This window comes from Oryzias melastigma, linkage group LG7 (assembly GCF_002922805.2).
Source record: "Oryzias melastigma strain HK-1 linkage group LG7, ASM292280v2, whole genome shotgun sequence".
Lineage (NCBI taxonomy): Eukaryota > Metazoa > Chordata > Actinopteri > Beloniformes > Adrianichthyidae > Oryzias > Oryzias melastigma.
In genome coordinates, this window is record NC_050518.1 from 23518418 (window position 1) to 23542050 (window position 23633).

A 23633-nucleotide genomic window follows, 5' to 3' on the forward strand; every position below is an offset into this window, starting at 1 on the left:
TGTTCTGGGAAATACTGCCCCCAAATGTGCAGATAGAATTGTGCAGTTGTTTATCCCACTTTAGTAGTTTTGCTAAATCTAGAGAGTGAAGAACAAATGAAGCTGAAAAGTCTACCTGTCCTTTTAGACTAAGCAGCGTGAAATAAGCCATACTTACTGTTATGCTCTTGTTCCTCCTCTACATTCCCCATGACCATGGCCGGGACGCCAAAGGCTGACGCCAACACCCACACACAGATGTTCACCACCTGAAGACAGGACAACAAAGCAGCTACAGTCAATTTTGTTTGCACCTCTTCCCTGCTGTTTTTATTGAAGACGGTATTCAGAAATCCCCGTGTTGATAATATCCATCCATCTCTGCTGAAATGCTATTCTTTGTGTCACTTTTAACCTCTTAATGTCCTGTGATAGATGCAGTCTCACAAGAATAACACATGCAGAGTGACACCACTGTGATGTCAGTATCAGTTAATCGTGTAATACCCTCTCTACCAACACCGTGACAGCACATGCAAAGCTTGTTTAAACAGGATCTGACTCTCGCCATGCCCTCAGCCTCAGAGACCAACTCAAGTGGTGTGAAAACTCTGTTTGAACTGATGTTGCTATCAATCTACAGAGACAGACGGATGACTAACTTTTTCCAAGTGGGAACGCCTTCATTTTACCTTGGCCTTGTGAGGGGTCCTCATATCCAGAGCCTTCACAGGGTGGCACACGGCCACATACCTGTCCATACTCATCACTGTCAGGGTGAAGGTGCTGGTGAACATGTTGTAGTAGTCGATCGACACCACCGTCTTACAAAGAGCGTTCCCAAACGGCCAGAACCCCAGAAACACGTCAGTGCCCTGGAACAGGTCACAGACGCTTTAGACGACAGTACTTCCTGATGTTTTCTTTTCATTTTGTGGCACAATAGAAAGAGATTGGACTGTGCAAAAGGACCACTTTTCTAAAACCCCAGCAGCAAAAGTCAACAAGAATGTTTTGATTTTCTGGTTGTACATCTCAGACGATATATTTCCCTATAAGTAGGCTCTTGTAGAGGACAGATCACATTTTTATTATATTAGCTTCTAAGGGCAGTTTTTCTTATTTGTAATACGACCCTGCGGCAAACTTAAAAAATAAAATAAAAACAAGGCAGCGGTAATCTGGTTCAAATACTTTACAGCTGAGGGAGAAGTCTGCAGTCCTCAAAGACCTTTAAAGTCTACCATTGAATTGTATGTAAAAGCTAATAATGTCAGAAACAAACATAAATGGTCAAGAATTCTAGTTTATTATTGCCAAATTTATATGCTTAAGTATCATGTTTCAAAGTGTGCATTTTTGAATCAAAATGTCAACGAGCAGTTCTTGCTTTAAAACTCCTACAAGTGGTGAAACAACAAGACTATAAGTTGTGATTTCTGAGTTGAAGCACATTCATAAAAGATGTAATTAGACCCAGAAAGTTCACCAAGTTACTGTAAAGTAACTTTTATAAAAGCCAGTTTCCATTGTAAAGAAGTGCCACTTTACTGGCACCACTTTACTGGTTTTATGATATTATTCATATTTTATTTTCTGTCCAACAGTTTGGTTGCTCCTGCTTTTGAAGGCGCTACAAAAATAATGCATTGATACTCCAGAAACAAACTCTGGTCTTTATAAATTGGCTATAAAACCTTCTCTTTGCGTCTGTAACTACATCAATCTGTTTTTGAACACTTTGTGGCCTCTTTGGTCAGGCCAAGTGCATTTGTGAATCTGGTGCCTGAAGACTTGTGCTTCACATTTTAATTATTTTTTGTTTTCTTGTAAATAAATGTATTCTCTTTTTCATTGAGACATTGTTTTTGTTATAGATTTTTCTTAGTTCACCTTTATGTTATGCCCCAGATTCCCTTGTAATATAATTTGGGGGCTTGTCCGGGAATTCTTCTTTCACTTTTAGATTTCTAATTGTTTCCTTCAACTTATATTTAAAGTGGCTCCTCTTTAAAGATAAATTGAAATTCGTCCGATTTTTATTTTTTGTTTATTTAATTTTTTTATTTTAACCCTTGTGCTGTCGTCTGGAACCCATAATACAGCACGCTGAACTTTATTTTTCTCCAAGTTTTTAGTTTCATCATACTCTGTTAAGATAAGTATGACTAAAGTCTTAAAATATGAGAATGAATAAGTTCATGCATTGACTTTAATTTAAATTTAGTACTTTGTATGGTATTTTTATGTGTATTTTTGTTCACCACTTAAAACTGTTTTTCATAACAGGTCATAAAATCTAATACTTAAAAAAAAAACAACTTTGTTTTCCTGTCCGATGTGACAGTGACGTGCCATGATTCACTTGTTTTGATTTTACAGAATAAAAAAGGAAATTTGGAAATGTCTGTTATAAGCAATCAAACAAACAGCAGAAATAGAAATCTATACAGAGATATATCAAAATGATGACATTGATTGAAAAATACATACACATACTTCAACATATAATTCAATTATAATGACTCTTAATCATAAAAAGACACATTAACTCATATGCATAGAGAATATGAGACAATTAAATATTACGTTTGTCAAAAGAAGTTTCATTAATGTCTTAAAGGGAGGAAGTGATCTTATATAATCCTTTCCCTGTTTTCATATGACCAAATAGAAACTAATTGATGAAGATCAATCAATGAAAGAGTGAACATTCAATATATAAATACTTGAACTTATAAAGAAGTACCTGGAAAGGTAGAGTGGCCAGGAACAAAGAGTCAGCCAGAGCCAGGTTAAAGATGTAAATGTTTGTGGCGGTTTTCATCTTTGTGTATCTGTGAAAACAGAAAAAAAAACAGATAGTTCAGACAAAATCAAAGACTTTAGACTTTTTTTAGCCTCAAAAACCACTTCAATGCATTCTTCAGTCTGCAAGACAAAGACACAATCACCTCACTGAGAACTCTGCAGATGTTTTGGTTTTCAGGGCAAAAATCTGCCTCAAAATAACAGTTTGAATGAAAATGAAAAGTTTTGTTAGAAAAAAAAGAGAAGATTTTTTTATTTTGATTAATTATGGGTCAATCTTTAATTAAAGGATTTTAAGAATTGTGCTATGAATGTGACTTCGAACTAGAAAGACTTCACTCTTGATCTCTAATATAAGCATTACCGACACTAATTATGACAATTATTCCTCGTTTGCTTCACATATCTGTGATGCAAATCTTAAACGGATCTGAAAGGATAAAGGAATTTGGCAGTAAACTCCGCCTTAATGATGATGGATAGCACCAACTGTTTCCACTTACTGGCTTTTGACGTTACAGCTACAGAAAGTGCACTTCATGTTTCTCCAGATTTATCGATAAAACTTCACCGCTAAATCTGTCTTGATGTTGTGACGCACTAATCATTATGAATGGTTAAAAAAAATCTAAATATAATTTCCAGCCTCTTCAGCTAAGCGACCTTTCAGAATTACATTATCATAATGACACACTTGCAGGCTGAAACAACAACTCCACGACACGTCTCTGTGTTTGACTCATAAATCTTGACATGACAGTGGCTTCATTTAAATGTCACAAAAGTGCACTAAGGTGACACAAATCGAGTCTGTCCACATAACATAGAGACCCTCACCTTCACACTTCAAACTCCACTCTTCTCTGATCTACATTTAAAAAAGGATTTTTCTCCCAAAACATGTTCTTAAATCCATTTTTTTACTCCGTTCCTCTGACAAATTCAAAGTGTATATTATACCTAAAACTCTTTGAGTAAATTCATTATATCAACAATCTGTCCTCAGTCAGAAAAGCTTCTTGCAGCCTTTATCTGATTTTTGGTCTAATTTAACAGTCCTTCTCCTCCCAAAGCTTCAGCTTTGTCCTTTTTTCTCCCATCTTGCTTTTATCTTTAATGATCAACAACTTCTATTCAGCTAAATGTTATACAACTATTAAAATGAATTACAGCCTCACTGACTTTTAATTAAGGATTAACGGTAAAGCAAAGTGAATGTTTAACAACAGCTTCTGAGCTGCCTACAATTATCTGCTTCATTTTGTTCATGATCTTTGTCGGGTAAACTCTGATGTAGGAGATAAACAGCAAAAATTGTCATGAATCCATCATAGCATATTATATTGAGAGTTATATTCTGCCTTTTTTTTTAAGGCAACATGTAAAGTAGAGATGAATGCTCGAAAGAATCGATTCTAAGAATCGATGTCTGGTAGGGAGTCGAAAGAGTCGACTCTCAAACGATGGGAGCCGATTCTGAAAGTGAATCGTCCATCAGGGGCGTTGAGTTTTAATGTTAAATCAATGGTACAGACATAATCTGAGGTTCTGCAGCACGATTTGAGCCCCGAGCCCTCGGACTGGCAGTAGCATGATTTGAGCGATTTCAAACATTGGTGAGGTCGACATGTCACAACAACCAATCAGGGACTCCATTTTGGGCACGAGATCAGCGGGTGGAATACTTGAAGGATCAATCCAAGTGTTCTTCTCATCCTAAAATTCTATCCATTTTCTTAACCCGTTGTTTCTCTTTTATGGCCGTATCCCCTAGCATGCCAACATTTGATTAAATTATTACTATTAATACTGTTTAGGGTAATTAAGGCTTTCTTGTTTTTTAGGCTATTTTGGAGTTTAGCTAATATTTCAGTTACATGCTAGCTGTTTTGGCTAGCTTAATCTTTTATTTTTTTTTAGGCTGTTTTAGAATTTAGCAAATATTTCAGCTGCATGGTAGCTGTTTTGGCTAGTTTAGTATTTTTCCAGTTTTTTTAGTCTAATGTTGAGTTTAGCTAACATTTCAGCTGCTTGCTAGTTATTTAGGCTAACTTAGGCTTTTTTTAGGCTAATTTAACTAATATATTAGCTGGCTGTCAGCTTCAGCGTTTTCAGGTATCAATTTCAGCATCTTCACTAATCGTCACTAGCATCCTCAGCTGTCAATTCAACTTACAGCATTACAGTGTTTGACATCCACTTTGCACATAACACAATTAGTCAACTGATTTTTAAAAAATTACGGTGATTAGTCGACTACTAAAATAACTGTTTGTGGCAACACTAGATAAGTGGCATTTCAAAATCATGTTATCAAAGAGCATATCTGCTTATAAACCTCTACAACCTCTTCATCTTATCATACACCTGTCTTTTCTTTTGTCACTAACAATTACCGTATTTTCCGGAATATAAGTCGCACCGGAGTATAAGTCGCAGTAGCCAAAAAATGCATAATGAAGAAGAAAAAAACATATATAAGTCGCTCCGGAGTATGAATCGCACTTTTAAGAGAATAGTCTAACATTTATGAACAAATTCAACAAGCCCGACGTAACGTTGCATTTGACATCAAATACGATTCATGCGTCAAATTCAAGTCCGCTGAATCTTTTGATGTGCGTCTAATTTAATGCCCAATGCTTGTCCAAAAATGTGTTCATAAACTAGACACTCCCATTGGAGAAGCTGTCTGAAGTTTTTAGCCTCATCGCTACATGATGGAGGCTTTGGCTGTTTATCTCGTTTAAAATACACAGAAGATACGATGATGTTGAGAGGTTAAGTTATTTATTTTAAAGAACTCCACAAAAGCATCTATAATCATCTCTCCATTCTGGGTTCAGGACAGCAGTTTTTTGTCTTTTTCTTACGGCGATCGTTACCTTCTAGTCTACAGGACCTGCATCTAAATGACAGTTTTTAGCTGCTCTTCTGTCTGTTTATAACCCAGTTTGATGGCTTGTTGTCCCGCATAAGTCCAGGAAGAGAAAAATAAAACAATAATAATAATGTCTTGATGCAAATGAGAAAAAAACATCATAACATGAGGAGAATGATTAGATTTTCAGGAACGTTTGTTTTGAACGTAACTTCTTCTTCTGCGTTTCTGTCAGCTGACAGCAGTAGATACTGATACAAAACCTACAGTGCTCTCTAGTGGTTGTTATTGGGAAACAACCGCCAAAAGGCAACCGGTTTAAGTGGGGAAAATAACAAATATATGAGCCTATTTATGTCTAACAAAATCACATATAAGTCGCTCCTGAGTATAAGTCGCACCCTTCGAAAATCTATGAAAAAAGCGCGACTTATAGTCCGGAAAATACGGTACATTTGTTTCCATCCACATTCTCCATATTTACACCTTATATAAAATCACTTACTCCATGTGCATTCTTCTTTAGAGCCTCTTTTCTATTTTCTTTATGAGCACATTTCAGCTGCTTAATCACCCCAACAACTCCTTACTTCTCCCTCCGTCTCACCTCCTCCTTTACTCCGGTTGCAGCTTTTTCCTTTTCATTGCCTTTACTGCCTCAACTAAATCCTGCTGTCTCTTCTATTCCTCTTTATCTACACTCTCTCAAGACCTGCAGGCACACCAAAAATCTTCATAGAGAATTTTTCTGCATCAGGTTCTAAGTCTCCTTATCCAGACCTTTAATGTATGTGATATTTTATTCTCTGGATCATCATCTCCCCTCTTCCTGCTTCAACTTTCTCTTGCCTTCTGGCATTTTTCACTTCCTGGCTCAAATACCAGTTTTTTATTGAAATATAGTTCACCCTGCATTCCCTGTGCAATCTCAGCTCCCTTCACTCCGTCTTTCACCCTGCCCGTTATCAGTAACTGCATAATTACATTTTATTTCTCAGCTCAAGACAAATAGCAGCTGTAGTGATTGTAAGCAACATGAGAAGCCTGTAGCAGCAAGGACTGGGAAATGTCTCCCGTACAATTCAAGACAAACCTGTGCTAAATACACAAGCATTAGAAAAAAAAAAATGGCATGTAAATTCCAAATTTCATGGTTGTATTTTGATCATATCCGTTTGCTGCACAGATGCTGCTTATATAAGGATTCACACCATGAATAGAGCATAGTTGTTTCTGGCTGTACGTCATGCTAAACAAACTAAACAGTTAAAAAAAGTAAAGAATCAAATTATTTTTGTTCAAGGTAAACCAACTAAAAGTTACCAAAAAAAAAAGTAAATTGAAGTTGTTGCATTTCTTCATGATAGAGATGAAACATGGTAATCGGCTGAAATAAACCACGGCTGACACTATCAATTTGTACAACAAAGTCCTGGAATTCACTGTACTATAACGTTTATGTATTCCTGTGCAAAGTCTACCCAAACTAGTTTGGGTTTTGTTTGTAGCATGTTCCAATTAAAGATTAGAAAATGTGTTAAATTGGCTTAGGATTCATTTTACCAAAGAAAACTTTTCCCCAAACATGTTCCTGCCCCCTAAACGAAGTACTGTTACAGCCTGAAGGCTTAAACGAAGTGACAGCATGAGGCACAAAAACACATGACCCCAATGCTTAAACTGGCACCCCAAAACACCAGGGCACATTCCACAGGGCAATACAGGCTGTTAAAAAAGAGGCCTACAACTAAGTATTGCCCAAACACAAACTGATGCCCCTGGTCAAAATGGGATCTATCCCGGATGAGCCCCCATTTGTTACATCCCCATTGGGAACACATGCCTCAAGTCTACAGGGGAAAATGAAAAATAGGGGACAATAACATAAAATCTGGACACTAGTAAGAGTAAATTAAATAAGTTATTAAATACACAGAAATGGAAAGAAAGAACAAAATAAAAATAATATGTGTAAGTTCGAACAAAAAGACAAACCAAAAGGGATTGGAACCTTGGCCAAACAAAAAAACACTGAAAGTGCTATCAGGCTTCTTTCCATCCATCCATCCTCTTAACTCTCTGTATCCCAGGTTGCCACAGCTTAACCTGGGTACTGACGGTACACCCTGGACAGGTCGCCAGCCTCTCACACTCACACAATTTAGACAACTTCAGACATATTTTTGGACTATGGGAGGAAGCCTGAGTGCCCGGAGAAAAACATGTATGCATATGGGCTCCACTGAGGCTCATATATATATTAAATATGTACACATCCATTCCTACTTCAGTTAGTGTTTTAGGTATTTAATTGGGCCCACCTCACCTTAGATGGTGTTTGATAGAAACACAACAGCAATTTATGGCCTCACCCTTCATATATGAGAAGCAAACCTTTTAAACTAGTGTGATTTTTTTTTTTTTTTTTTTAACGTGAAGAGTGTAAGAGGGAGGTGGACATGCTGGTGTTCTGGACCAGCTCAACATTCAGAAGACAATGAAAATGACTTCAGGAAAGCCTCAGACTCTGTTGTATTCCTCATTTCCCTCTTTGTTTTAACATGCATCAAAGTTGCTGTGCAACACTTCTCCAAAAGTGTGTTAATAAATCTGACACTGTGATCGCAAGTGGGAGGAGCTACAGTGAAATGTTTTCTTAACCTCATCATAGAGGATAGTGAGGGATCAGGTTTTCCTGAAGGGCTTGACTAAATCATGGATGAGAAGTCCCTGCTGTAAATAATGCTAGGCTCACACAGGGCGCAGAAGCGCGATTATGTGTTTTCATCTCTAGAGTCTTTTTAGACACAAAAACATTTGTCAGTCGCAGTGTTTTACAGAGAAAGATTGGTTATATTAGAAAATAAACCAGATTTTCTCACTTATTTTGATGTAACTTCTTGCCGGATTGACTCAGAATCACTTGCGCACAAAATAGACCAGACGCCAAAACAATCTGCAGCACGGCACTCCGAACCTTGTGTGAACCACATCATTGGTTAACTAGGGCACCAAATGGAAGCGCCCTCCATTCCGTGGCGCTTCGGCATCCAGTGTGAACCAGGCCTAAGACAGCTAAAAGAAGTTCCAGCCATTCTTATGACCCTGATTAGAGCAAAAGACGAATAAACAATGAAAAGTATGATCTAAAACTTCAAAAAGGTGAACATTTAGATGATGAAATATCAATTCAACCATAATATGATCATCTACTGCACCACATCCATTTATTTATCAAAAACTAGATGTAAGTGAAGCTTCAGCTGTCTTATCAGAATACAAAAATATATTCAAGACTAGTTAATAAATGTGAAACATTAAAAGCCACAAGAACATATTTATTTTTATATTTCCAACCAAGTAAACATTTTAATATTGCATGCCGATATTTCAATCTTGTCCCGAATTTGTTCATTCCTTGGATAAAACATCACATTACAAACACATTTGTTTGATCATCTTAGTCAGGAAAATATTATATTTCAAGACACAAGGATGCATGTAGCAGCAAAAACAAACAATCCTGAAATGGGAACACCGACTGTGTCAACTGACAGTTTCAAGACCATCTATCAGCTTTTAGAATACGCTGAACAAAATACAAACTCCAGCCTGTTTACTGTTGTCAAACTTTTTTTTTATGATTTGGAAGTTAATAGTGGGCTGATAATCGTCATAACAGAATCGAGATGAACATGTTTGCTTCATTTAAATTAAATATATCATATTGTTACAATGTCTATAATGATCCTGCTAAAACCATAGCAGCAGTTTTCCTTCAAGCTGTTTTTTTCACACTAAAGAATTTAATTTGCATTGGCTGCCAAAGGAGCGTTGGATAAATGTTTCTTAAACACAACAATAGCAATATTCCTGTTCCTGCGACTTATATAAATATCTTACTCAGAGTGCTCCTTTAAGCAGATTATATTATTTAGTCAGAATGGGATTTACAGGTAAACTCAGTGAGTGTTTATGAATTTCATGCCGTCTTTTTCATAAATATTTTTTGCGTATTTTTTTCCCCCAAATGTATTGTTGATATATTATTTGTGTAGAAAACATTATTTTTTATGCATTTAAAATAATATTCTCATGGATTCTTATGGATAGGATTTTCAAAGTAAATACATTTATTCAATGTTATTTTTCAAGGGCCTATGTGTCAAACTCAAGGCCCGGGGGCCGGATCTGGCCTGCGGGGGTAATTATATCCGGCCCTCCTGATCCTTTTATATTATTATTATTATTAACGGCCCAATGTTATCTTTCTAACATATTGAAGCAACACTACGGTTATGGAGGCTGAGGGATCAGTTAGAATGACATAACAGGATAAAATAACTAAGGGGAAAAACAAAGTAAAACAGCCAGACAACACAAACATTGAAAAAACCCACACCTAAACTGCAATCCACCCAGACAGGCAAAGGGAATAGTATCCCACAATTACTTACACGGTCAGATCTGACAGCAGGCCCAATGTGTCTGCAACCATCACTACAAAATTAACCACAAATGGCGTCATGAAATGGGTGGTACTCGCAATGAGCAAAAGGCGGGGCCTTAGAGAATGAGATGTCGTATTTCCAGGTAGGAAAAGGAGCTCGTGAAAATAACTCATCATTGAAAAATTGTTCTATAGTGTGTCAAAGGTGATATATTATCATATATAGGGATATAGTTTACTCTGAAAGGCCCTTTAAGAAAAATGCAAGGCCAGAAGTTGGTCACATCAAAATAAAAGCTCTGAGAAATGAAGAAAAAAACTTTTGATCGTATGACAGGATATTTTATAAGTTACATTGCATCACTGGTTTACTATCATCATCCTCAACCTTCATCAAACCCGTTCTTCTCTCTTCTTCCAAGCTGAACTCCAGAGGAGTTCTCCACTCAAGTTCTGCCTCTGTTTCTTCTCTATTAACAGATGAAGGAAGGAAGAAGGATGAAAGGATTCTGTCTGATGACTCTTTAATCTGCCAAGCTGTTAGGCTTCAAATATTAATATCTCTTTAAATTATTTACACTCTGCTGATCTGCACAGTGTCAACTTAAATGAGCCGTCATATGCCAGCATACATTTGGCTGTTGACTCTGAGAGCTGGTGTTGGAGTGAAGCAGCCTATCTATGTGTGCTTTACCCCACATCAAACGGAGGACGGCACCAGCAGAGTGACAGGAATGAACTTTGATTAAAATGAAGGCCTTTGTGTTGCTTCTTTGAGCCTCACAGCGAATTCCAGTTAAAACAAGCAACTCAGCTTCCAGCTTGGAAATGGTGATTAAATTATTCAGCTCATGATTAAGCTGCTGTTAAAACTGAGCACTTATTTAGGTCAAGACTGATTAAAATGAATAATTTAAAGTACAGTAATTGCACTGACAGATTTTTGGTTAAACAGCTATTTATGTATGACACTGTCCAAAACCTTATGGGATGAAAACTGGGCTTCAACTTAGCATTTTATGAGGTCTCACAGCAGGAAGTCAAACTTTAAGAGTTTGACTTTTTTTGAACTTTTATTTGGACTCTGGCCTCTTTATCCTTGAAAATCTATGTTTCATTAAAAAAAAAGCTATGATGAAGTTTAGACTCAAATGTCGAAGAAAAGTTTTGTAAAATAAAAAACATTATAGAGTATAAAAGTCTTCCAGGAAAGACACAAACAAATGGAATTTGTTTATAGATAATATTTCAAATGTTCAATTAGATCTTAACAGTGACTAGAAACAGTTTATATATATATATATATATATATATATATATAGCTTCTATGAACCCAAGCTTAGCAGATTCTGGTCATGGTATAAATAGTATATTATATATGAATATATATACGCATACATACATACATACATACACACACACAGATACTATATATATATATATATATATACATACACATACATACGTATATATAAACACACACATAGATACTGTGTATATATGTATATATAGCGTCTATGAACCCGCGCTTAGCGGATTCTGGTCACGATATAAGTCGTATATTATATATATATATATATATATATATATATATATATATATATATATAGCGAATATGAACCTGCACTCAGCGCATTCTGGTTACGATTTAAGTAGAAATATATATATATATATATATATCAAACAGATGCCTCAATAAAGTTATGTGGTCTAACGTCAAACATTCAAAGTATTTGATTGACAGATTCTTCTGAGCTCTCTTTTCAGTAGTAGTAGGGATTTGAACTTGCAGCAAGCTCACTACTGATTGGCCAGAGTGGTTGCCATAGAAATGATGACTCAGACCAATAACTGCTTACTGACAATTTCTGGTTCTAGGAAAGCGACATTCGCACCACAAAAAAATGACGACTTAATTGACTTCATCGTGTTTACACCAGATGCGTAACGCTGCGGTCCTCAGCTTTCGATTGTTTTGATCGAAGGAATTGTCTCGGCGTCTAGTCTAATTTTTGCGCAAGCGATACGCGTCAATCCTGGCAGGAAGTTACGCCAAGACACATGAGAAAATCTGGTTAGTTTTCTGAATATAGCCAAGTAAGTGGAGCTAGATCAGTTCACCAAGTATTTAGAGTTTATTTCAAATTCAAAAGAGTTTTTTGGGGAAATCCATTTTAACATAATCATATTTTGGTTTATACTTGAGAGATGAATTATGTGCCAGCTGTCTGATGAGCTCTATTAATTGTTTACGTCTCATCCATTTGACAAATTTTTGCAAACATAGGGATTCAATCATGGCATATCTGTGAGAACAACAAAGACACCAGATGCAGTCAAGTCAAACTCCACAAAACCCTTTAATAATCCAGATGAGAGGTGTGCTCGCCACACGGGAAGCAAACAAAACCTTCTGACACCAGTGACAATGTGAGGGCTTCCTAAATACCAGACACACAAACAACTAATTGAAAACAGCTGCATCAAATCAGGAGCCCAGCAGCTCGCACAAACACACACCCAAACCCACAACAATATCTGGTCAAAGTGGAGACAACAGCAGAGCTGAGAAACTGGCCTCTAAATGACCCTCACACACACCTCTGAGTCAGAAGGTTTGTCCTTCGTACGTCAATGGTGATGACAAGATTTCAAGTGTCCTCTTGTTCACAAATGAATTTTTAAATGCCGCTTCCCCTTCCTACAGTCACAATGCTCATGAAGACAAGACTGTTTTTCAGAAAACGTATATTTATTGGTTTATTTCTCAGGGACAGTACACATTAAACATATAAATGCAATATTCCAGAATTAACGTAGAGGTTTTTTTTCATCTGTAGTACCTGGACAGATGTTTAAAATGTCAAAAATAGAAATACTCAATATAAAACCAATCTTCACTAGTAAAATGTAATATTGAGTCATCAAAACCATACGCTATTTTTTTTTTATTTTAATTTTCTGCACTTGCTTAAGGCACCAACAGCTAGTTAGTTTATTTACTGTAACAACCCAACATTTTATAAACCCTTTAACACCGGTGCTCCAGTGTTTATATTCTTTAAATTAATGTCATTTTTTAATTGTTAACACGATCACTGTAATTCCTACAAATTCTGAAGGAGAAACGCGTCAGTTTCACACTCATGCCGCTAGCTTAAATTGATAATGACCACTAAAGTTTGTTGACCTTTGACCTTGGGAAGTGGTGAATTAAATTAGAAAAAACTAGTTTTAGTACCAGCTATAAACAAAAACTTGTCAAATCTTTTACTAACATGTTGGGCGTCATTGGGAAGCAAGTGTGAAAACAAAATTGTTATTAGAAGTTGTAAATTTTGAACGGTGTGCGCATGGCGAGCTTGCACAAATGGCGTTCTCTCAATACATGCCCATAATTTAATGGATTACAATGGAAACTGAATATGTTGATCAAAGGCTGGAACTGTGACAGTTATTATAACATAGGAAATGAATATATAAGTAATGTGGGCGTGGTTAGCTAATAATCTCTGTTGCTAAGGAAATACAAAACTGTACTTTTGCAGAAAACAAATATAAAAAAGAGAGAAATAAACAACAAATACAGAAAATAAATATCTCTTTTCAACTTATTTCTGATGTGAAACTGCTTTCTTTCTCTGTCTTGATGACAAACATTCAAAGTGCTGTTTTTTCCGGCTGCTCTGAGAGCCTTTTGGATATTTTTCTGTCAGTGAGCAGAGCTCTTGAGCTAAAGCCCCTCTCGATGGCAATCATACAATCCAGTTCAGAGCAGCAGCTGCTTCAGACGAACAGGCGCAGAGCACAGTAGAGCATTATCTCTCGGGGAACATCATCAGCCCTTTTTTTCACAAAGGTCCTCAAATGTCCCCGAAAGTAATATGTGCGATTTAATCCACCTGTCTGGGAGGAGATTCAAGAGTGAAGCGAGAGGGATTAACGGGAAATTTGTAGATGTCAAACAGTATGAGACGGGGTTTTGATGTCAAAGATCACGCTGTCCCTTTTAAATTTAACTCTTTCAGAGATTCCTCACTGATGTCTGTGAGGGTCTGTGACTTTTACAGCCAGAAGCACATCTTTAGAGGTCAATTCTAAAAGTAAAAGACAGTCGCTGAATTGGTCTAACTGGAGGATAGAGTAATTTCATGAATGAAATCCACTCCAATGAAAAGGGTGTTTATAATGTGTTTAACATGTATTTGTAGCATTTTTCTAATAATGGAGGACATATATTAAACAAATTAAGGTAAAACTGTGTTTTTAAGTGTTTTTTAAGTTAATCCGAGATGGATCAGGAGCAGATAAAAACCTGTGGTTTGAAAAAGATCTCAGTTGTGACGCAGGAACAGCGATGGGCGAGTCAAAGTCTCCATTTCAGATGCATCCACTTGCAGACAAATAGATCTTTGTTTTCCTTGTATCTGGATCAAAACTGTACTACTGGATAGCTTAGATATTGCTCGCTTTTTTTTTTTTTTTGCTATGCTAATGTTAACTTGGGTTTGTGAGAGACTGTACGCTAGCTGGAGAGAGTTTAAACAAAGGGCTGATGGGAAATAAGCAGAGGCTAGCTTCCACGCTAAGAGTCCCACCCACAATCCAGATTCGAATTCCTGCTCCCCTATATTCAAATGAAGTTGGATGAAGAGGATTCAAATGTCGTAGGCCACAATTTGAGCTTTCCTTCTTTGAGAAAGGGGTGGAGCTAGAGCATGCACAAAAGTTTGGGATCTTTGAAAATCGAACCAACAAGATTCAAACTTGTTTCAGTAACATTGATGAATATTGTTAATTTGAAATCATGTCTCTTCAACAGAAATATCTTGTTTAATAAACACAAACGCAGAAACCTCATTCAGCCAATTAATTCATTTCTTGTGCACTGAACAAATGCCCATATTTATTATTTTGAGAGCATGGAGATGTTTCTGTTTAGAATGTTTTTTTTATTTCAGTAAATATGACCTCCTAATGCAAAACTCAAAAAAATCGGTTCTTTAGAGTCAATCAAATGTTGTTGAACTCTGTGTAATAATCTGGAACAGAGCATTTGAAGATTTTTATTTTTGAAAAAAATATTTAAAAATAATTCCAATAACTGATATTCTAATAAATATTGACTTGAAATGATGCTGACTCTCATTTGCATTTTGTATTTAGAAAAATCTTTGAAAAATATAATTTGCATGATAAGTTGGAGAGCGTTTTAGGTCTAATTCAAGGCCAAAGAAATCGTATTTCATTAACATCACAACACATAAATATGAAATAAGAGGAAATAGGATTCCGTTTGAAACAAATGCTTTATTCTTTCTTTGTTTTCCTTCTTTGTTTTCCTTTTGTATTTTTTAGGAGTTTAAAGATAATATGTTAAAAAGATCAATTTATCCTTCTAGAAAGTGCTTTTGTTTTGTTGTTCTTAATGTGTTTCTGCTTGTAAGAGCTCTTAAGGCGTCTCAATGGCAATCACAGTGCAATTCATGGCTGCCAGCTGCTGCAGAGGTACAGGCAGAAGGTATTATCGGGCCTTTTTATTGGATATCATCAGCATTTTTAGGGTGAAATGTTTTTTTAATAAAAAAGATCAGAATACTGTGGTAAAAATAGAACAAGCTGGTGTATGATGGCATAACTTTATCTTGAATTTGAAAACTTCTTCAGAAAGTCAGGCTTTTTGTTGTGAAAATTCAACCTGAAAGGTTTGCAGATAAGATACTTTTTTCTAAAAATAACTCAGATTTAATACATTTGACCCCAGCTGTTTCCATGATATCCATTCTATTGAATGTGTAATAACTTTTCCTCCCTTTAAAGCGTTCAGACGGGCTGTCAATCCTTCAGGTGTGATGACTTTCATTTTATGTATCGCTGCCTTTTGAGTGCAAAGGTCTCCCATTCTCTCTTCTTCATTCAACTCTCTGCAGCTCCAAAGGCCACACAGATAATGGAGAGCTCGTCTAATGTATTCACATGTACACTCATGCAATACTAAAACACAATCCTTACCCAAACACTTTCACTGTGCAGAGCCTGAAAACATTTTATTTTCACCAATTGGATCTAAATCTAGTGGAAAAACAGGCTGAAGTGGCTCTCATGGGCGTAGAAGGACACCGAATGTGCAAACTCAGAAAGAAATCACCCATAATTACAGACTAAATTAATCACTGTGTGATGGAAAGGTGACCAAGCCACAATGACATCTGCCCGGTAACAGCCGAGGCAGACGTCAGCTCCCTCTGTGAGTCTGAGGATACAATAACAGGAATTCTACCCACATTTTGATGCACTGTGAGGCTAAAGTTTACTGACCTTTCTTATGTTTGAATAAAACCACAATAACCGGCTGGCTTTACAAATTGCTCTATTTTTTCAGAAACAGCAAACGTATTTAAAATGCTTCATTGACATTTACTGATTTCCTTTTAAAGTCCTGCTGAGGGAATATTAACATTGAGTGTATAGGGAGATGTGGTCAGGGGTGAAAGAAGATTTTAATTGTTATACCAGTACTATCAACATCAAAATCCATGCACTTTTATATAGTTGTGATTAGCAAGACAGACACAGATTTGTTTTTATTTAACAGACTTCTTTACTCTTAAAAATGTATATGATTTGACTAAACTAGAATCATAATAATCATGAATTACCTTAAGCGTCCTTTGAGATCGGTTTTATTGCACATATAACTGTTTTCTCATACAGCCTCATACCGTACAGCTTTGGTAAAATGTGAGGGCTTCTGTAAAGTTTTTTTTTTCTCATAATTTGCATCAATCATCTTTCCTACCTTTCATTCATTCAGTCGGTGTGGAGAACAAAACTACCTAATGTCCCTCTTCAGTCGTCTTTTTATCTGTTTTCAAACAGTGTTTTTTTTTTTAATTATGATGATTCTGTTTTTAACCAAAATTTTCAAAAATGGCATTGCTTTCTAGGATATAGTTTCTTCAGAGCAGCAGTAGTTAATCAGAAATTAACCTCAGAATTTTGGGCGGGATTGCAGGCATGGAGCGATCTCGCCCCCACTTCCCATCACCCAGCTTTACACTACCTCCCTGTTGTTAAGAGCTCGTGACTAAGCTTGCCACAATCGATTATTTTAATAGTCGACTAATCACTGATTAATTTTCCAATTAGTCGACAAATCGGGTCATTCACAAACTGGATGTAAAGATCACATCTTAACCAACATTAGCTTTAAACTAGCTAAAAACTAGATAGATACCATTAGCTGCAATAATGCTAGTGTGAATACTGTGAGCTAAATTTGGGCGCTAAAGATGCTGTTGCTGATAGCCGAAGATGGTGAAATTGATAGCTAAAAATGCTGAAGCTGATGACTGAAAATGGTGCAGCTGAAAGCCAGCTAAAATATTACTTAAATGCTAAATCAGCCTAAAAAAATGAAAAGCAGCCTAAATTAGCCAAAACAGCTAGCATGCAGCTAAAAAAACACAAAAATATCTGGTAAAATTTCTAAACTCCAAAATTGCCTTAAACAGTGAAAAAAAGCCTAAGTTAGCCAAAACAGCTAGCATGCAGCTGAAATATTTGCTAAACTCCGAAATAACCTAAAAAACTGAAAAATTCTAAATTAGCCAAAACAGCTAGCAGTGCCTGAAATATTAGCTAAACTCTAAAATAGCCTAAAAAACCTTAAGAAATCCCTAAATATTCCAAAAAGCTAGCAGAATGCCATTATAACTTTCAACTTTACTACACTCTGACTCCATAAAATATAAAGTTTTGACTAATCGACTATTAAATTAGTCGTCGACTATTTTAATATTCGATTAGTCGTTAATTTATATTATACGGAGTCAGAGTGTAGTAAAGTTGAACAAAGTAAAACTGTATTTTCTATATTTAAGTCAGTAAATATTTCCTCGTTTTAGATGTCAACTTCATTTGATTTAACCCTTTAACACCTGAGGCGTCGCCGGTGACGCTTAAACATAAAATCTTTAACATTCATTAATTTTTAAACCATTAACACGACAATTCCATCTGTTGGAATTGTCGTGTTAATGGTTGAAAAGTTACAGTAAATCAAAAGACAAACACTTTAGAGTGTAAGCGGAAGAAAGCTTTAAAACTCAGTTGTAAATGTGTTGCATGTAAGGCCTCTTCTCAAAAAAACCCAATTAACTATTTTGACATCAAGCAGGCTCAAACCTGAAGGCCTGGATCAAGGCTCTCTGCGTGTTCTTCTTCATCTGAAGTGACAGTCCCTGCGGTATTAAAAGCCTTTTGTTAAAGCAGCCTCTGCAGATGACTATTCCCATCACTGTTGTGTCTTGTGGTGCTGAGGAGGAAGGACGCTCACTGTCATCTTTAGAACAAAAAAGAAGAGTAAATATGTGACAGCTACACTTTAACAGCAGTGGTTCATCTTAATAAAAGCCTCCTGAGGCCTTTTGTTGGTAGCACAAAAGGCAACTTGAACCACCCCCAACTTTGTGTTCAGGAGACGACATACAGGGCAGTCGAAGCACTTTTTCATTTTGTGAGACACCTGCTGATTTTTAGGGGAGGAAACAGACTATTTTTATATTTTTCTCAGTTTATAAAAGTAGTTGGATATTCTACTAACGCGCACAAATGAGTATTAGGGCCACCAAAAAAAAAGTAATATTACAAGTTTTTTCTTATAAAATTACGACTTTTTTCTCGTACATTTATTGAAGTGGAGGAGAGCCTACAGTCCAGCGAATTTATGCCGTGAGCTGAAGCGGACCGACTAAACTGTGAAACTGTCTTGGATTTCAACAGGTGAACTGAACCTTTAATATATTTCAAATGTGGGGAAGTTTCTTTATTTGATTTACAGTTTATTAATGTTTTATTCGTTGATGGTGGCTTGCAGGATCTCTGCAGATTACGTTGATGAAGCCGTCAATATCCTCACAGCTGTTCACTTCTAGTCATTACTTCCTCCGCGAAAGACTAGATCTCCTCCAACTCTGTGATGCTTCCGTCTGAAGAGGACTAGTTTTCGGAATTTTCAATGTTCTTGTGCCGTAACGGACTATTGTCATTTCTCAATGTTGTTTTATGTTGAGACGGGATGTTTCATCTGGAGAAGGGGACGTCCGGAGCTGGAAATAATTTGAATTTGAATCACCAAAAAGTTTAGAATTTCTTTTTTCTTTTTTATCTGGAAATAAATCTTCACAAGATACTCCACGTCTTTCATCTTCAAGCACGGCTCTGATAAACAGACAACTTTGGTTCTTTTCTCATTAATTTACGACTTTTAATCTCGTAAATTTACGATTTTTTTCACGTAAATTTACGACTTTAAATCTCGTAGGTTTACGAGATTAAAAGTCGTAAATTTAGCTTATAACTTTAAAAGTCATAAATATACGACTTTATTCTCCTAATTTAGCAGTTACGACTTTTTTCTAGTAAATTTACGAACTTTACAGTCATAATTTTAAAAATCAATTTTTCTTTAAAGTGGCCCTAATACTCTGTCGTAGTCTTGCAATGTCTCAAGAAAAAGAAAAAAAAGGGAAATTTGATCTCGTCCCGCCAACTGTGATATCCAAGATTCTACATGCCTTCTCTTTCCTCTATCCTTGTTCCTCTTTCTTTTTAACACTCAGATCCCGTACTAAATGATCAAACAGAATACATTGTCAGTGTTTTCCTTTTTTTCTACATTCATGCCGCAAACACAAGAAGAAATAATAATTTCCCCTGATGCTAAAGTGAACCAACAGGAAGCAGTTCTTGGAAAGAGAGAAAAGTGACTTGAGTGAAGATGTTCTTTTTAAATTGACACACAAAAAAAATCAATTTTAGATTAAAAGTGTTATTAAAAATACATTCAAATTCTTAAAAAAACAGAAAAAAGAATGTTTTCCCTCCTGGGAACTGTCGCTGTAGAATTCTGATTGAAATCTGGTTCAGAAGAAAGTTGATTTAAAGCGGATTGTTAGATTTTTGTTCAATAAAAACATCTCAAATCTTGCATTATTCTTTCATTATCAGTTCTACGATTTTTTCTACAATTTCTCTGATTATCTGATTTCCTAAGATGTCAGCGAACGCTTCCTAACGGCTCCTTGTGCAGTGTGCAGGATTTTAGCGGGAATTTGAAAAATCTGTTAAACATCCATGTATTTCACTGACTTAACCCTTACTTCCCCGTCCATGTTGTATAGTTTTTCAGCTCTGCTCCAAAAGCCACGCCCCCTTAGAAGAGATTTTGGAAACAAAGGGTTCAGATCAACATGAAAAATGGCTTTTTAAGACCTTTAGGTTGTGAGATTTTGGTTAAAAACGTCGTATTCAAAACACCACTGGGAATGTTCTTTTTAAATAAAAAAATTTTGTCATAGAAGTGTTTGGTGTTCTGCTCTTCTGCTTACCTTCTTAGTGAGATTCTGCACCTGTTGGAACAAAAGCTACATTTTTCTACATCCACCTCATAAAGTGAAGAAAACTCACAACTAATGACAACTATGGTTTTTATACAAACACACAGTGACTAACACTTTGGATCCGTTAGCTACACCCGTTCAAGTTTGCAGAGAGTTGAAAACTCTGCTGTCAGACAGTATTGATCAAGTCAGCAGGACTGTTCTGGCTTCGCTACTTCTCCTGAGTTACAGCAGTTTTTCAGACAAGCCACCAACGGAGGGATCGAACGCAGCTTAAAAGCTTGACTCATTCTTAATGTGGGCGTATGGGGCTGTGAGATAAAGATACGTAAATGTCCCACAGCACCCAAAGTTGGAGTCTCCAAAGCATGCTCTTGGTCACACCTCGCCAAAATTCGATCCCGCCCAATGTGTGACAAAAGCTTTTGGTGATACATTTAAAACAGGTATGGCGTACACTGAAAAAATAAAACAAATGAATCAATTTTCCATTGGGAAAAAGTCAGGCACTGACTGACCTACTAAAGAAGAGGTTGAACCAAAGACCTTCTGGGCATTTATCAAATTTTTCAAAGGTTGATGACTCAATGTTTAAATGCTGAAAATAGAAGAAAAAGTAAAAATGTGAGAAAATCAAATCAATCTAGTAAAATGTAGCTAGAAAGATAGTTTGATATGCATTTTATATTAAAAGTGAGGTCATCTGGACCCCATAAGAAAAAAGACTACGTTTTTAAAACACTAAAGTTTCCCTATTCTCACTCGCGGCTGCACTTTCCCTGTCAGCTCTTCTGGGTGCAGGAGGCGCGAGGTCCTCCTCGCCACTCCCAGAGCAGACAGAGTTGATCACTCTCCGTCCTGCTCCACTCCCTGGGTGTGGAGAAGGACCTCATGCTGCCTGCAAGCAGATGGTTTGTGTGTACTTTTTAAAAGATTGTGTAGTTAGTTTCAAGCTGCTATAATTTTAAGTTGTGCATGTGTAAACTGTATTTTGTATTCTTTCTTAAGTTCATATTTTTTGTACATGTGAAAACTCAATTGCAAATACATAAAGTGTACACAAAATGTATTATCTGAATTACAAGTCAAGAATTACGCACACACAAATCAGATGATACTACACACACACATGTATATATATATATATATATATATATATATATATATATATATATATATATATATATATATATATATATATGTTTTATATATACTTATATATATATTATTTATATATATAAATATATATGTTTTTTTATATATATATATATATATATATATTATATATATATACTTTATATCCCCTCCATACTGCCTTTACCATCTTCTTAGAGTGCCCAAAGCACTTTACAGTCACAGTCACATGAACACACATTCTCAAACTGATTGTGTTTCTGCTCAAATACTGGCACGAACCTACAACCACCAAGAGCATCATGGGGTTCAGGTTTTTGCCCAAGGATACTTGATACATGGGCAACACGGGAACCGAACCAGCAATCTTCCAGTGAGCGGTCGACCACTCAACCGCTGCACTATGGCTTGGTGAATATTTCAAGGTACAGTGCTAATAGGTGGAAGGACCACTGCAAATAACAAAGGAACAAACTTTGTGAAAAGAGTCCAAGTCTAAAGAGAAATTTGCAGAAGGTTTGAGAGCTAAACATGTTTAGAGGCAGTCATCTCTCTATCCCCTAAAACTCAATTAGGGGCCTATTTGAGATTTTCCTGAAGCCGTGTGGAAAAGGCTCAACCAAAGAACAGTCTCCATGGCTGCTCCTCGAAAGACATTAGTCTGAGAAGAAATGTCCGCATCCTCCTGCCTCTGATCACATCGATGGCACCACTGCTGCACTGCCACCACAATAAAAAGAGAAAATCCAAGGAAGGACAAAACTATGCTTCCATAAAACATCTCAAAAGGGTGAGTAAATTCGCTGAAGGGCTCGAGCTGCTGAGATGAAAAAATAAAACATGAGAGCCATTAAGACCAGATGGCCCTATCACTAAAACATTAGAGCTGCTGTGGAGCCGAAAACAGGAGCTGCAATTTAATAATCTGCTCTGCAAAAAAATATGAAGAAAATTCTCTCTTTTTACATAGAAGATCCTTTCAACTCCAGAACAAACTGTACTTGTGAATTGCATATAATAATCAATATATTCTATGGAGATGAAGTCAGCATATGTCAGGAGTCTTGATTTATCCAAAGGTGGGACCATATATAACCATTTTCTAATAAGAGCCTGCTGGTAATTTATGACCACCCACAATGACAGTAGTTTGAACAATGCGGCGACATGCTCCTAATCTAAAAGAGAGAAAGAGGCTAATCAATAAATGTGTCCTCTGGATAAGTCTGTTGTCTTTGCTCCCAAGAAATATCCTCAAGCACATCAGGAAGGCCCCTCTGAAGGCTTCTTAAAATGAATGTTGGGAGACAGTAAGATTTATATAAATCTGCTGCTAAATTGACATCTGTTTGTCAAGTGATATATGTTTTGAAACTTTCTCCGCCTGATTGATTTGACCAAACTACAACCAGGCTGAGACAACTACTGCCAGATAAAATAGTGGATCCCGACTCCTGCACCACAAACCGGTCCACAGAGAACAAAAACCAAAAAACAAGACCTTCATTTTTCTCTGGTTTATTTATAATCTGATTATGAAGGACATTTTCTTTTGGAAAACTACTGGATTTTCCCCATGAGATCAAACTCATTCTTTACAAATCTAACCAATACTTTTTAGTGCGCTAACAGCTAAATTAGAGCTCCCAAGCTTGCAAAGTTAGCAAAAAAAAAACATATTTTGAAATTTTATTTTAGCAGAAAAGGACCAGTGAGAAAACAAAAGAGCCGTTGACTTCCAAATGAAAGTAATATGCACTTCATGGACAAAAACCAGGAGTCGGTTCTCCAAATATGGATTTATTGTGACAGTTTCCACAGACCATAATAATAGTTAGGGCTGTCGAATTATCACCTTAATCGCAATCAATTAATTACAGACATTTTAGCATGTTGTTTGATTTAATCACGTGAATCTCATTTTTGCATCGAATGGTTACTTGGTTGGTTATGCACACCTGGAGGAGTACTTTAT

General features: G+C 36.4%; 1 protein-coding gene across 1 annotated transcript in view; it reads right to left on the bottom strand.

The window, feature by feature from the left end:
- Positions 1-23633, bottom strand: part of oprl1 (opiate receptor-like 1) — a 115965-nt gene that overhangs the window by 27603 nt on the left and 64729 nt on the right. Inside the window, exons 3-5 of the mRNA XM_024293327.2 lie at positions 2729-2816; positions 672-854; positions 158-248 (exon numbers count right to left, since the gene is read on the bottom strand). Coding sequence (XP_024149095.1) covers positions 158-248; positions 672-854; positions 2729-2816 — 362 coding nt within the window. The remainder of the gene's footprint in view (positions 1-157; positions 249-671; positions 855-2728; positions 2817-23633) is intronic.